General features: G+C 43.3%; 2 protein-coding genes across 51 annotated transcripts in view; both read right to left on the reverse strand.

Moving 5' to 3' along the window:
• The window catches only part of ighd (immunoglobulin heavy constant delta), a 784,237-nt gene that overhangs the window by 137,639 nt on the left and 629,684 nt on the right, over nt 1-16,914 (reverse strand). The gene's annotated exons all lie outside the window — the stretch shown is intronic.
• LOC307135736 (uncharacterized protein) lies at nt 10,932-12,612 on the reverse strand (the record flags this gene model as incomplete). Its single annotated transcript, XM_079832367.1, has 5 exons — nt 12,527-12,612; nt 12,173-12,304; nt 11,491-11,595; nt 11,198-11,383; nt 10,932-11,107 (listed from the first exon to the last, which is right to left on the reverse strand). The coding sequence occupies exons 2-5, from the start codon at nt 12,216-12,218 to the stop codon at nt 10,932-10,934; spliced, it is 513 nt and encodes a 170-aa protein (XP_079688493.1). The 5' UTR covers nt 12,219-12,304; nt 12,527-12,612.

Raw genomic sequence — 16,914 nt, forward strand, 5'->3', positions numbered from 1 at the left:
AAAACATGGAGACAGGTTAATTATAACACAACTTAATCACTAAAATCCATCATACTTCTTCAAAGACGCAACCTAACAGTGCGTGGATTACACTCAGTGAATTTAGCCAAAACAACTCTCCATTCCATTTAATGTTCTGCTACATCTGTGACTAAGGCCATCAGTTCTGTACATGGTGAAGGCTAAGAGTAGACAGAAGTTACTGGTCATATCATACATTAATCAAAATTTCAGTTCAATTTCCGTCTTATTGCCCTCTTGATGGCACCTTTTTTATATCTTAACAAATAACTGTCTATTGTGTTCACATAATGCCCTGTGCTTTTACTCATCAATATCTTCTATCATCTGTGGCACAGGCTCAGATATCAGCTTTGAGCTGGTCTGGGATGAGAGAGAGAGACTCTGAGGCCTTCAGGGCTGGTACACTACATTTTCATAAACCTTTCACTCCTCACACTAGCTCAGCGTAAGATTTGGCTTTGTTTTCAAATAAATGAGACATTTTCCTTTTAACTCTATCCTTAGACAGAAATCACATTTTCAAATGATCATAACTTTATATTTGTCTCTTGCCCCCAAAATGAATTCAGAAACTTTAATTTCCACTCAGATTGAGTCTCTGTTACTCAAATTAGGCCACGTGGTGGCCGGATTGAGATTACAAATGGTTTATTTCAGATCAGCACAATCTTATCTTTTGAAACCAAAACATCAATTTCTAGGGTTTTCAACATTTTAACACCTATAGTTATTTCAACAACCCAGTATTCAGTCAAATCATCATTATCAGAGTTTTGCAAAGGTGAGAAGAGCAAGAACATATTTATTATATCTTTTTCATTTAACTCGGTTAATCAGGATTTATATATTTTATATATCTTTTACAACATGTTTTATCATCTTTAACTTTAATTTTAACCTCATATTAAAATTATCTCAAATCCTTCCTTCAATTTATCAAGCTTATTATTTTCTCATTTTCTTAGTGTAAATCTCTGTTTTATTCTTTTTTTTTTTTTTTTTTTTTACTGATTTCATTTACAGAATTTAGTCTGGTGGCCTGATTTGCCACACTTTTTACACCTTATGGGTGTTCAGACACAGTTATGTGCAAAATCAATGGCCCAGCTGACCACAATTAAAACACTCTCATCTTTAGCTTATGGAGCAACGTTCAGCAACCTGTGTGCTCCAAAAGTGGCAGTCTGTCTGAGAACAGAGCTCTCTCGAGGTCCAATAAAACAGACAATGGCTTGCAATTTATGGTGCTTTATCAAAGTTTATCTGCTTTTTTACCAACATTATTTTTAGTTACTCAAATTGTATATCTCCCTTCGGGTATGGCACCTCCCCCATTTTATAAATTAATGAATACGCACAAACATCTACAAATTTGAATTCTCTTGTTCTCTCTTTGTTTGTAGCTAGTTAACTTCCAATTACAATAAAAACATTTCTGCCCATTATCTTCATCAGTCCAGCAAATTTCTTTGAAGTCAGGGTTTCAGAGCGGAGCTGCTTACAGCATTTGCTCTTGTTCATCTTACAATCTTTATACCGACTAATCAAATTACTGATCATATCACTCAAATTGTTAGCTAAAATTTAGTCAAAGTTCATACTCACCAGCGATCTTTAAACAGCTGTGGCATTTTAATTTCTCCGTTTCATTTCTCCACAGTCAATGCCTCTCACACCCAGCATTTCGGTGTCTGCTCACAGTTCTCACACACGTTCTCACAACAGCCCATCGATTTATCCTTTTCCTTCAACTGACTCTTTCACAGTCCCAGTCCGGTCACTCAGCGGTGACACTCAAATCATGACATTTAATGAACTTCGTATACGTTGCATGCATTTCTGGCCATATAATTTTCTCATTTGATAAAATACCGGTGTCTCATATTCAGCTAGCTTGCTTTGGATTTCCCCATATTGGCAGTCTGATTCTGTGTCTTTTTCGCGCGCGCGCTATTAATCTGTTGGACGTCTCCGTACAGATCTGATCTCTTCACCCAAGATCAGCCGGGCGGACACTCGCAATAGTGCCCTTTTCGGGACTGCACACAACTCAGTCCCCGGACCGCACACAACTCAGTCCCCGGACCGCACACAACTCAGTCCCCGGACCGCACACAACTCAGTCCTCCAATTCGCCCACGTGATTTCAGTTTCTATCCCATAAACATATCAACCACGTTGCATTCGTCACAGAGTCAGACTCCCCCTATGGTTTATCCCTATCAATTCAATTTTCAATTTAACCAAATTCTAAAAAATAAAATAAAATTCCCCCTGAATGTTTTTTTTTTTTTTTTTTTTTTTTTTTAAAGTTTGTCTCTTACCAGAAGCGCCCCGTTGCCATCGGATTTGTTTTCTCTGATTCCAGTGGCTGGACCCTCCGGACACCCCAGAGCAGTCAGGCCCTTCTCCCTCAATCCTACGGGGTAAGGCTGTGACTCTAAGTCCAGGATGATCATTCACCGATCTGCTCTCGGGGTCCAGAAGGCACATCCAAGGAATCCCAAACTTCTGACACCAACTGTAATGGCAAAAATTAATTCATCGACATCACTAATAAGAGACAAACCATAATCCAATTGTCTTTATAAAGATTTATTTTCCTTGCAAGGAAGAGCCACGGTCAAACGCAGCCGCTCGAGGCTACCTTGAGTGTGAACTGCTAAAACAAAAGAAAGCACAAACTTTTATACCCTCAATGTTTTAACAACCCCCTCAGTAATTTTCCATACATCTGGCGAAACCCACTGAAGGTTTCGCCTTGAGCAAGAGGTGAGACAATACACAAATGGTCCCCCTCCTGTCTTGGATCTCATTTGAATTAAAAGCAAGAAACACAATGGTCCTCCATCGTCATCTAACAAAGCATGTTAGCCAGGAACTCAGATTCCAAGAGCAATAAAAGATAAAAGGGACAATGTATGGCTTCCACAGGTGGGGCCTCTTTGATCTGGCTCATTTAAAACACAATAGAGAAAACAGGTCTGGAAGATTAAATCTTCTGTGATTAAATTTTTCCCCAACAATATCCACCCATTCCCCTCCACACACACACACACAGAGAGAGAGAGAGTGAGAGAAAGAGAGAGAGAGAGAGGGAGAGAGAGAGAGAGAGAGAGAGAGAGAGAGAGAGAGAGAGAGAGACAGAGAGCTTGCATCCTCAAATAGAAAAGTGCCAAATTTGTCAAAAATCTTTTATCATTTATCAATTATCATCAACCTCAAAATGCACAAGACTGTCATCATGAATGTCAGTGACATCATGGATATCATTGTCTTGTATTCAGTTTGATGCATCATTATCTAAAAAGGGTTCTCCAAAGACGCTCTGTGTTTTCTGCTGATGTGAGCTGTGAAAGATGATTTCACATGAAAATGTTTTTCAAAGTTGGGAAAGGGGGAGGTAACTTTGCTCCAACACGATCTCATGACAATGCGTATCAATAGTACGAGTGCGCAGTCTCGTGGAATGTATATGCCAAAATGAGTTTTGGCGTGCATGCTACGCAGTTTTTCGCGTGCATATGATACGCACTTTATGGCGTGCATATGACACGCTTTTGGGTAGGTCTGCAGTTAACCTTTTTTGTCTGTGTGCTTACGACGCATATAGACTTTAGTGCAGACAGAGTCTGAAAACGTCTCAGGTTACTTACGTAACCTATGTTCTCTGAGTAGGGAACGAGACGCTGCGTCACTTTATGACGTTATGGGACGCCCTCTGGGTGTGCCGATTGTCTGAAGCCCTTATAGAATCACGCCAATTGATTGGCTGATGGCGCGCACGACGCCCCACTTGACGTTGTCACCTTATATTAGCGCGTGCGCGCCATCTGCTCCTCAGATTTCTCTGCCGAAAAGGAAGGCCTGTCGGCAGCGCGAGGAGCTTGGCAGCGTACGCAGCGTCTCGTTCCCTACTCAGAGAACATAGGATACGTAAGTAACCTGAGACGTTCTCTTTCATAGGTTCACTCGACGCTGCGTCACTTTATGACGTAATGGGAACGATATACCAAACACGCCAAGCTAAAGCGCTGCCGTATCTGGCTCAAAGAACACCAGATAACCTGCATGACTAGGTTAAGCAGACAGGACATGCGAACCCGGAGCCATGTCGAGATCCAAACTATAGAATCTCACAAAAGTGTGCGGAGAGGACCAACCTGCCGCCACACAAATATCTTCCAAAAGAGCCCCTCTAAAAAGTGCTTGAGAGGAAGCCACACCTCCAGTAGAATGCGCTCTAATATCAAGAGGTGAAGGTAAACCACGCACCTCATAAGCTAAGGAAATAGCCTCTGTCACCCAATGGGAAACCCTTTGCTTCGAAGCGGCAAGCCCGCGACGGCCAGCACCGAAGCACACCAACAGCTGGTTAGATTTCCTCCAACCGTCGGAACGGTCCACATAAAACTTCAACGCTCGAACTGGGCAGAGCAAATGAAGATTCGCGTCTTCCTCCGAGTCAAACGGAGGGGGGTGAAAGGAGTGAAGAGTAATAACCTGAGAGCGAAATGACGTGGACAAGACTTTGGGCACATAACCTGGCCTAGGTCTTAAGGTAACCTTGACTAGGCCAGGAGCAAAATCCATACAGGTCCCGTTAACAGAGAGAGCCTGTAGATCGCCCACTCGTTTCAAAGAAGACAGAGCTAACAAAAGAGCAACTTTGAGAGTCAGAATTCGCTCAGGAGCTGACTCCAAAGGCTCAAATGGAGCCAAAGTTAGCCCTTCAAGGACCACGGTGAGGTCCCAAGAGGGAATACCAGGGGAGCGTGCTGATCTCAGGTGCCTAACCCCTCGCATGAAAGATGAAACCAATCTATGCTTGCCTAGAGGGATTTCGTCCGACTCCCTACCGACAGCGATAGCTGCGACATAGACCCGAAGGGTGGTGGCCGCTGCTCCAGCAGCAAACTTCTCCTGCAGAAACTCCAGAACCGAACCAACCGGGCAGTTAACTGGATCTACTGCATGGGTCGAGCACCACGACTCAAAGACCCTCCACTTGGAGGAATAGAGCTTCCTAGTGGAGGGGGCTCTCGCATTAGCAATGATCTCCTGAACGTCCGCAGAAAGACCAGTGTTTAGTGTCGTTGATGGCCTTGATGGGCCATACCCACAACTTCCAAATCTCCGGGTGAGGATGCCAAATCCTGCCCTGAAGTTGTGTCAAAAGGTCCTTCCTGACCGGTATCTCCCATGGGGAGGAGTCCAGGAGGAGAACCATCTCCGAGAACCAAGTCTGGGATGGCCAGCGTGGAGCCACCAGCAGGAGGCTGGCCCCACTCTCTCTTACTTTGTACAGAACCGCCGGAATCAGCTTGATGGGCGGGAACGCATAGAGTTTCAGATTGGGCCATGGATGCGCGAACGCATCTATCCCCAACGGGGCCGGAGAGCTCAGAGAAAACCAGAGCCGACACTGGGACGACTCCTTCGAGGCAAAGAGGTCCACTTCCGCTTTCCCGAACATCTCCCAAATCTGTGACACAGTTTGAGGGTTCAGCATCCATTCCCCCGACCGAAGCTTCTGTCTCGACAGGTAATCTGCAGCGAGGTTGAGGACTCCGGGTACATGGACTGCTCTTAGGGACAAAAACTTGTTCTGAGACCACAGGAGGAGGCGGCGCGCATGCCTGTCCAGGGTGCGTGACCGTGATCCTCCTTGGCGATTTACGTGAGACACCACTGCCATGTTGTCAGTCCTGACAATGACATGATGCCCCCTGAGTGAGGGGAGAAAGTGTTGAAGGGCCAGGGATACCGCTCTTAACTCTAGGCAATTTATGTGCCAGGAGAGAACTTCCCCCTCCCAGATTCCCATTGCTGGTCTGCCCTTGAATACCGCACCCCAGCCAGTAAGAGAGGCGTCCGTCGTAACCATTTGGCGACGGAAAACAGCCCCCATCTTGACCCCTTTCTGAAGAAAGAGAGGGTCTCGCCACATTGATAGGGCACGAAAGCAGCCGCGTGACACCTTCAATAGGCAAAGGGCCGATCCTGTTGACCGAGCCCCTGAGCGTTTCATCCACCAGAGGAAGGGCCTCATATGGAGCAGTCCCAGGGGGAGCACCGGGGAAGCTGCGGCCATGAGACCCAGGAGCCTGCGACACGTACCCACAGAAACATGATGACCTAGCCTGAAGCGGACCAAGCATGTTGTGATACCGGAAATCCGAGCAGGGGCCAAATGGGCCTGCATCGGAACGGAATCCAGACGAACACCTAAGAAGGTGGTCTGCTCAGCCGGAGTAAGAACGCTCTTGTCGGTGTTCACTCTCAAGCCAAGAGATTGAACGTGTCGAAGAACGTCATCTCTGTAATGAGAGGCTAACTCCCTGGAGTGGGCCAGAATGAGCCAGTCGTCCAGGTAATTGAGAATACGGATGCCCTGGAGCCTCAGCGGGGCCAGAGCAGCATCCATACACTTCGTGAACGTCCTTGGTGCCAGGGCAAGGCCGAAGGGAAGGACTTTGTATTGATAAGCCTTCCATTTGAAGGCGAACCTGAGAAACTTCCTGTGTCGTCTGACAACCTGAATATGGAAGTAAGCATCTCTCAGGTCTATTGTAACAAACCAGTCCTCTGCACGTATCTGAGACAAGATAGTCTTGAGCGTTAGCATCTTGAACTTCCCTTTGTAGAGTGCGAAGTTCAGGAGGCGGAGGTCCAGGATGGGACGCAGACCGCCGTCTTTCTTCGGAACAAGGAAATAACGGCTGAAGAAGCTACATTTCTCCTCTGTTACCGGAACTTCCTCTATTGCCCCCTTTAGGAGGAGAGAAGAGAGCTCTTGTTGTAGCACAGAAGCCTGAGAGGCACTGTTCACTACCGTTTGAGCGACCCCGTCGAAGCGAGGAGGGTTGCGACAGAACTGAAGCGTGTAGCCTGACTGAATCGTGCGGAGGACCCAGGATGATATCCCTGGCAAAAGCTTCCACTCGTGGAAGAAATTTGACAAAGTGGGAGGTATGTTGAGGTGCGGTGGACATACCTGAGATAGGGTGTCGAGCTGGACCTCGGAGGGGGGTGTGGCCATCCGCAGAGGAGAGCACGTGGCGTCCTGGCGCGGAGTAGGCAGTGGAAGGCTGGGCCGCTCCAGTTCCCGGAGAAGACCGGATGTGTCTCCGTCTGGACGAACGGCGGAAGGTGAGCCAATCAGACGTGAGGGGAGAAAGCAAACGGCGTCTTCTTCCTTCAGCGCCGGAAAAGGCGAGGATAGAGTCGGTTCTGTATTCCGAGGCGCGCTGGGCGGCAGAAATGACAGAACTGGATAGGGAGAGCTGGTGGGGGGCGGGCAGAAACGCTTGCGCGGTCTGACCCAGCCCCGGTCGTGAACTGCAGCTCCCCTTTTTCTGACCAGAGGGTCAGGAGCGACTCGAAGTGGCCGAAGCAGAAGGTTTGCTGGGCCGCTTTGGGTCGATGCGTCTGTGAGGACGTTGACGGGGAAATGGACGACCGCGAGCTCCCCAGACCGTGGTGGGTGGAGGATGACTCTGGTCGCTCCTCCTTCTGAAAGAGGGGCGATCTCTGGACTGAGAGGGGGAGGGGGAAGGAGCGTCCCTTGCTCTCCTCGGCATGAACTGCTTAAGAGCGGCAGACTGGGATTTTGCAGATCTGAACTTCTCAACCACAGTATTAACCGCCTCCCCAAACAATCCGGACTGAGAAATCGGAGCGTCCATAAGGAAAACTTTTTCCTTATCGCGAATCTCAGTAAGATTGAACCATAGGTGGCGCTCCGCCACCACCGCGCCCGCCATAGAGCGTCCTACGGCGCAAGCTGTGTGCTTAGTAGCCCGTAACGCCAAATCCGTGGCTTTGCGTAGCTCCTTCACTGCTTCCGGTGTCAAACCGGTGCCCTCGTCCATTTCCTTCAGTACATCCGCCTGATAGGCCTGGAGAATGCCCATAGTATGAAGGGCCATGCCAGCTTGACCAGCCGCCATGTAGGACTTGCCAATGAGGGCGGAAGTGGTCCTACACAGCTTAGTGGGAAGAAGGGGGCGGGACTTCCACGAGGGAGCTGAAGATGGTGCGAGGTGAGTGGCCAGCGTGTCCTCAACCGCGGGAATGGCGGAATAGCCCTGTTCCTCAAAACCCACGAGGTTGGTAAAATCAGCAGCTGCCGCGTTAGTTAGGCGGGCTGAGAACGGCTGCTTCCAGGATCTGGAAATCTCACTGTGTAGATCACTGAAGAATGGTAGCTTCCTCCGCGGAGGCCTAGAATTAGGGCCGCTGAGGAATCTCTCATCCAACCGAGAAGATTGAGCTTCACGGGGTTCATCCGGCCACTCGATGGCGAGCTTCTGTGTAGCGCACGCGAGTACATCCACGAGCTCATCATATGCCGCTGATGGCCACGCTTCCTGGCCGCTAGGTGGGAGAGCGTCGTCAGTATTTGCAGCACCGAAATCCTCGGAGTCGGATGCTGCAGTGAAGATGACATCCTCCAGCCCGAAGGAAACCGCATCGCGTGCCTCCGGGCTGGGACAGAGATAATCATGCAAGTTTTCCACAGGCGGAGTCCCGCGCACGTGCTCGGGGGAGAGAGGGAGAGAAAGGGCGAGGCCCGTCTGCTCGCACTCCACATCCTCGAGCTCTACATCCGAACCCCAGGTCGCGGATCCAAGAGAGGCCTGCGCGGCCTCGGGAGCGTGATGGGGAAAAACGGAAGACTCCCTCTCAAAAACTGCGAGCCTCGAGCGGAGGGTTTTGAGAAGGAGGTTATCGCAGTATTTGCAATTAGAGAAACCCTGAATCACGTCACGTGCGTGAGAAAACCCCAGACATTTAACACACTTACTGTGGGGATCGTCGATCACGATGAAGCGAGTGAGGACACTGGACACTGACACACACACGCACGCACGCACGCACGCACACACACAAGCTGTGTCCCAAAGTGAAGGGTGCGCACTTCGAAGGCCGTGCACTTCGAAGGCCAGACCAGGCCAAGTGCATGAAGGGCGAACCGAGGGACAGCAGGTTTGCCAGGTCTGCACAACAAAACCCCTCCAATTGCTAATCAAAAGTAGCGGAATCACGGCCAAAATGGGCCAGCATATGCCAAAACGCGGGGGGCGCCCAGTACAAATATTGCTAAAGTAAAGACAACTTACACCTGTGGACTATAGGCTACAAACAAAACAAACCACATCAACAGTAAATGCCTCCCAATTCCAGACTTGGCAACACTGAACCGAGCGTCGTTGAATGGGCTGTAGCAGGTGTGTGACTGACAGCGGACGTTCGTGAGGAGATTTTAAAAAGAGAAATGGAGCAGAATGTATTTATTTATTTTTTGCTTTTTATAAGTTTTATTGGATTTTGACATGCTTCAAAGCCTGCGATGATGGGAGACCGGACCATATGCACGTAAATCTGTATATGGTTAAATATTTAATCGTTAAGTTGCAACTATTGTTTATTTATGTTAAATGTAACTGTTACAATATATTTTAAACATTTATATATTTACGTCCAAGTCTTTATTTAAGTATATGGATACACAATATGAGGTTCACAATTAAATACAAACACAATACAATGTAATAAATAAATCGTCAATGACAACTAAATTATACCTGTACAGAATTGTTTATTTCTGACAAATCTTTGTAATGTAAACAGTTTAAAATGTCATTACAAAGTGACAATTATATAATTTGGATATTAATATAAAATCTCTTCAGCGTTCCGCTTTCTCCACCACATTCTGTCAGGGAAATATGTAGAAATTTAACAGAGGCCATTCTTATATTTAACATATTTCAGAAATTAAATACGATTTCTGTATGTTTTATTTTGCCATTTCTTTCAGCCTAAAGACCTGGCCCCCATCTTGGGAACCGCAGGAGAACATAGGAATGACTGTGTCATAAAGGAAGGTCTGCTAAAATGACTGTTGTCCCATTGCTGGTTCCAACTTCCAAGAAACAAAAAAGAAATGTGGCCATGTGGACAACAATAAAGTACTGTTCTTCTAATGAATTGAGTACACAAAATAAAAATGATTTGTTTATAAATCTCTGCTTCATTATTCAAAATGTCAATTAATTCAGTGCCAATCAAAATGCATCAAAGTCAGACAGTTTAGGTTCTGGATCTAATGGATGCTGCGTTGCTGATCAGTTGATTAATCTAACCTCAACATGTGCTGTGATCTGTCCTGCCAATGTAATCAAAACAAAAAAACATTGAACATGATGTTTTTGGACAATAAACACTGTTTTCGTAGAAGCTTCTGTCTAAGTAACCTTTTAAAGTCTTGTAGTACTCAAGGTATAGCCAGCTCTGGTGTTATGAATAACCTTACTGTTATTATAGCCATGTTTTCAACCATTGCCATAGCAATTATTCACAGCACACCTGAGAAGTCAATAAAAAAAGTAATTCACTTAATAAATGATTAATACAATGATTTTACTGTTATAATCAGCCAGACAGTGTGTCAGGTTCTGACATAACAGGTAAGTTAACGTTAGGCGTTATTGGCTTGAAATGCCCCAGATTCAGGCCTATGTAACGTTAGATGAACAGCTTTTCTCGTAGTTTTCTCTTCCCATTGGATGCTTTCTAGTGACAAATGTGCAGTTTATTTAGACAAAACTAAAGATACAGATAATATACATTCACTGAACGAAGATTATCTTTAGTTTGTTGCTATGGCGGTTGCTATTGACGCATCTATAGCTGAAACCACGTAGCTGGCATTACGTGCTTCCGCCCGGAAGTATTTTCTTCACTTTTAGAAAAAAAAAAAAAAGATATATATTTATAACATTTCTCCACAGAAAAAAAAGCTATTTGGTAACTCAACAATACGATATGTTCATGTTACTGCTATCACATTTAATAATTTCTCCTTCGATTCTGAGAAATATATTTTTTGTAGCTGAAGGTTATGGAAGTGCCTCGTGTTGTGGGCGGAGTTTGCGCGTTCTACTGTTTTCTGAGTCCTTAAGGTACTGACAGTGCTGCATCATCTCCTTCACAAGGATCTGTTTTTCTTCTGTCAGTCGTGAGACAAGCATTAGTTGGTCAAAGAGCTTCTTCTTGGTGATAATGTCGACACCATCTGCAGGAATGAAAACATCATACATTAATAAACAAATTTGATGAGGATACATTTTAAATAAATACTAAACATTAAATCTTCATACAACACCTGTGTTCTGTTCCTGCCAAGGCCAGATCATGCTCTCTGCAGCCTTGTTGGAGAGTTTCTGCACAACTGAAATTGTGTCCACAAGATCACCATCAGGTTGCTGGTTGTATCGCTGGATCTCTTCTAGCAAGCGTTTCTTTTCTTGGGCAATCTTCTGACTTATCTTCTGACGCCTTTTGTTGCGGTCTGTAATAAGAGCAAAAACAATGCTATTACAAAAGAGCTGCTATGGCATTTGATGAACAGAACCAATATATCTTCCATCTACATCACTTCCATTTACTAATCCATACCATTCTGTCTATAAAGGTAGTGCTTCTTCTGACAAATGCTCACAAAGAGTGCTTCGATGGAGATCTGCAAACCATGAGCATCAACAGGATTGCTTGCTGCATTTCCTACATTAAAGATATGAAGAAAGAAAAATGTTTCAAACACACTTAAGTTCTGTTAATTACACATTGTAAAGCAGCTACAGACCGACATGGAGCCCTGGATATTGGGTCCTATTGGACCATTGTGCTTAGCCTCTCATTTTCCACCTCAAATTATATTGTTTGGTAGTAGAATTGGTAGTAGTGTTATTATCTTTTAATAATAATTACTATGATCTATTACTATTATCTGTTTTTTTTACAGAAACATGCATATACACACACAAATATATATATATATATATATATATATATATATATATATATATATATATATATATATATATATATATATATATATATATATATATATATACACACACACACACACACACACACACACACACACACACACACACACACACAAAAGATGACGTTAACAGTGCAATAGGGCAGAAATCAGTCTGGTGAGTAAACCAAAAAAATGACTAGCCAATGGCGATCCTATTGTCAAGGTGTGCGTTGAGGTTTGGCTACATACATTAAAAACATATATTAAATTACTCCGACAGTGTTTATGTATAAAAAACATTGTCCTTACCTCTACTGGCCCAATGCTTGACATCAACAACCCACTGTTTTAGCATGTCATCACAGCAATGAAATTCACTTGTTCTACTTCTTCACCAAGAGTGGTTCCAGCACCTTCCTGGTTCCTTGCATTCCACAAAATCTACAGGAAGCAGTGAAGTTGTTAAACAGTGTGGACAACAGGGTTACCAAGATTGATACATATCCCGAGGTCACCAGGTGTAGAGGAGAGCACATAGGGGCTCATGTTAACATACTCCTGGGTTGTTGTTTGGGTCACAATGTAATTGATTGTGGCACTTTACATTAATTGTTGGCTACATCATTCTCTGAAATATAAAAGTCAAATAGTTAAATGCATTACCTCGCATTTTGTATTGTGGGCTTTGGCATGCATCACGGACAAGCAATGTCTCATTTTCTGAAGAGGTTCAAGATGAGTCAGAGCCTCTGACACCTTCTCCAGGTATGGCACATAACGACAGGTCACATCCATGGCCAAAAATGTAGCACCCTGGAACTCTTTTTGGAGAAACATTGGATTTGCAAAGATTTCTCCTCTATACATATTCAGACCTTTTGGAAAATAGAAATAAGAAGAGCACATTGGACACTGAAATAAAGGCTACAGATCATCATTATCTACAAATATTTTTTAAATGCAATTTATCAAGATCATTCCCAACCTTTGAGGAGGAATCCATGCCTACACACAGCAATTTCTACACCTTCTTCATCCAACTTGTTGGCCTGCTTTGATGTTTCTCTTGCTGCTGTCCAGTGGGATTCCCCACACATCGCCTTTCCTGATGTCTATCAAAGTAAATTGTCTCAACATGTCAGAGTAGTTAATTCAAGAACATTAACTAGCAGGGATGTACGATCAAACACACCAACAATTACAGTCAAGATTTTTTTCTTTAATTGCCTGACCCATCTTCCATCTGTAACTCCCTAGATTAGAATCTAGCTTTTTTTTCCCCATGCAGCTACAACTTCACTCTTTGTGAAAGTTTGATTGCATCGCTAACCTCAGCACCCTGCCATTGCCATCTCAACACAAAATCAAAGACTCCAAACATCTAAGAAGGCATGAGATACCCGTTGCTCAGCCTGATTGAAAACTTACACTCTTGACAGCGCCCCGAACTTCCTCAACAAAATTGGACACCTCAGAGTCTTGGGCTAAAAACACTCCATCAAAGAACCCGGGCTCTTCACTCCTACAAGAAAATTAATTCTGGATAACCACTGTAGTAAGAAATTATTGTATTTATATGGCACTTAAAAACAAGGTTACAAAGCCTAACATAGATATATACAGAAGCTACAGTATTAACAGCTTATTGTGAAATAACAAAATTAGAACTATATTATGATGATAATGTTAATAGCAAGTACATACATTAACTACATTGGCTGTTTTTAATGTGCACACAAAACTCACTGGTTTGTTTTCTGGAACCTGTAGAGTTTTCTGTTGCCATCCACTGAAACAGCCACCATTTCAGGGCTGCAGGCTGGACAGACAAATGGCTCCTTTCCCAGAAGTTGATTCACTTCAGAGTTGCAGTACACATATTGCAGAAAGCTCCTCTGAAAAGTGTCTGCATTCACATTGCCAGTCTGAAATAAACAAATTTAGTACAGCTTTCAATGACAATAGACTACAATATAACCTATTTATGTTTTGTCAATGTAACTTTTCAAATCTAATAAGGATGCAAAAGACAATGCTGTCTAGTATGGTCTTCAATTCAGTTAATTTCAGAAATCTGAAATACTTTAGCCACTTGTGGACCTTGAACTACATATGTAGGTATATTTAAAGTTACACCCTGCACTGACTCAACCACCATTTTTGCCATATTGTCCAGCCTTATAGCTACTTTAATAATAATATTAATAATAAAAATAAAGGCATTTTGTCTTTCATCTTCACATTTTAACTCACTCTTCCAAACTGCTTTGTTCTCTGGTCCAACATTGCTGTGAAGGCTTTCACTGACATTCCTGGAGCTGTTGTCTTCATAGCCTCAAAGGAATGGAACAGATCTTGGTGGAACAGTGTCTGTGCTTGCATGGTAGCGGGCCAGTAACCACTCCTTACAAAGTCACCAACTTCTGGAGCCCATTGCTTATTGCAATGTTTACATGTTAGCACCGGAACGTGAAGATTGTAACGGCCTGAGAGCACATGAAAGACAAATAAATAACAAGGAACTAATGTGTTAGATAAACAATATTTTTTACGCAATCCTACCATTTATGCAAACCAGTATGACGGATCTACCAACAGAGATGTCAACATCACGAGTGTCACAGGATCATATAATTTGAGGAAAGGCTGTTGGCAGCAAACACTCTGCAAGAGCAAAAGACCATCAGGATGACATTAAAGAATGTTTGGATTGTGTGCAAGTACTTCGAAAATATAATGCATGATTTACTAATGTTGTCTGTTATGGGGAAAAAAGGCAAATCAATTGAAGAAGAGACACCAACCTTGTTCACAGACGATGTACTTGCCATCATGGAGTTTCACAAACTCTGTTGGAGGAATGTATTGATAAAATCCAAACATGCTGGTTTGCCTACTGTGCAGAGTGTGGTGTTTATGTACCAATTGATCACACTCAGCACAAAACCACTCTGAGGGCAAACATTCCCCACAACGGATGATGGCTTCTTTCACGTGACAGTGATTGCAGGTCATCTGGAAGATGTTCTCAGCAGACAACAAGTTGTCAATGTTTTGTGGCCTCGCCTGTTGCCAACATTGTTGGGCCTCTTTCTGTCTTTGAGACCAACTGGACAATGGTGTCTGCTGAGAAAAATCTTGCCCATCAATGCTCTCTGAATCCTGTAGAAGATCCTTTAGCCTCTGCATATTGCAATCTTCAAAAAGAGAAATAGAAAAATACAAACATAACAGAAATCCAACATTGCAATTCCACTATCACTGACTTCTTTTGTGGAATTTCCATTGCTTTTAATACAGGGACAGTCCAGTGATAGCGAAAGGATAGTTGAAAATGGGCAATCAAACTCATGACCCTTAAGATTATGTGTATGTGCTGGCTGTCAGTAGCATTTTGGAAGGAACATTGTTAGCTGGCTGGTTACTAAACATAGCAAAAGTGCAGGTACAATGAGAGGCTTCCTTTTAACTTAACTCTAGAAGTTTTTCTACTTACCAGGATATTGGTAGCTAGTACATGGTGAAGTTGGGATGGAGGAACTAGCACATGGAGAAGTACCAACTGTTTGGAAGAAAAAAAAAAACAGATTAGAACAATTCTTTCGAACTCTTTGCCAGATATACAAAAATAAACACTGAAACCTTTGGCAAACTTTCAACATGGAAACTATCAAACCTAATGTATTTGGCATTATAATGTTATAATCATTATAAGTATACAGAATATTAAGTACCAACAGTACTGTCAAACCAGCACTTAATCCAAATCACAGGTCATCACTCTCCACTACCATTTTCTTTAATTAATTTTGTAAGATGGACACTAACCAGGAGAGGAAGCTTTTTTCCTCCGTTTGCTGGTGGTCACACGCAGCCCATCACTGTCCCTCTTCCACCAGGTCACTTTGGACCGTCCTGTGACTTCAGGCTTCGGAGTTTGTGACTCTGTGTTACGTTTCTTTATGGACATAGCATGTAATGAAACATAGATGGGTGAAACATAGGTATTAACTAACTGAAGTAAATTTTTTACACATTTCTGTATAACAAGAATGAAACTTGCCTGTATCCCTTCAACAAATGCATCCCCGAGCAGAAGAACAGCTTCTAATTTGTTCTTATGTCCACTTGACATTGTACTAAACAAAAAATAAATAAGGTGTCAGTTAGATCTGAGAGGGTAAAGCGTGATTAAAATTTTAAATGTTCTGGTAGAGGATAGTGGTTTCTGAATATTTGCCATGAAGGGGGCAGGAAAATGCAGATTTTAAACTTCTGGTTGTAACAATAATAATATTTTTGTATTATTTCAAGTCAAAAATCCCGGGAATAGGAGCCTAATCCAACCCTACTGTATCATGCATCTGCAAGCAACTAGTAATGCCTGCCTGAATTATACCAACGTGCCCGTTATTCTATCAGATCTCAGATCGGCTTGTATAGTGAATGTAGGCCGTATGATCCGAAATACTGATCTGGCGTCAGCCAGGGACGTCACTAGGATTGGAATACAGGGGGGGCTTAGCCCCCAGGGTATTTGTAACTTGCGTTTGCAAAATCTTTGCACTCACATCTAGAGCTACACTGACGTCAACAACCAGTCAATAAACCAAGATTTTAAGAAGTAAAACGTGACAGACATATCCTCTTCTTCCATTTCTACTCTGTTAAAGAAAAGTTACTGTAATGTAAGCTTTTAGACACATCAAAGCTGATTGGGGAATTTACTTAGGTCAGATTTTGCTCCTGATGAGTTACTATAAGCAATGAATTATATTGTCTGTCTGCTCATGTAAATGTATGAAAAGTTAATAGGATACTATATCTAATTCCTCTCTATATAAGATAAGTTGTCCACAGAATGCTATTTAATTACACAGAACCGCATGTATTCAACCCATTTTTTTTTCAACCCTAAAATACAAATATAGCCTACCGCTAAACCTAAAATTGAGCTAAACCTATACAAATAACACAGCTGTGCAGTTTTCACACCCTATACTAAATTTACCCTATACAATAGCCTAATGAGATAACATTGTTTAATATTT

The sequence above is a fragment of the Gobio gobio genome (assembly GCF_949357685.1).
Source record: "Gobio gobio genome assembly, chromosome: 1".
Lineage (NCBI taxonomy): Eukaryota > Metazoa > Chordata > Actinopteri > Cypriniformes > Gobionidae > Gobio > Gobio gobio.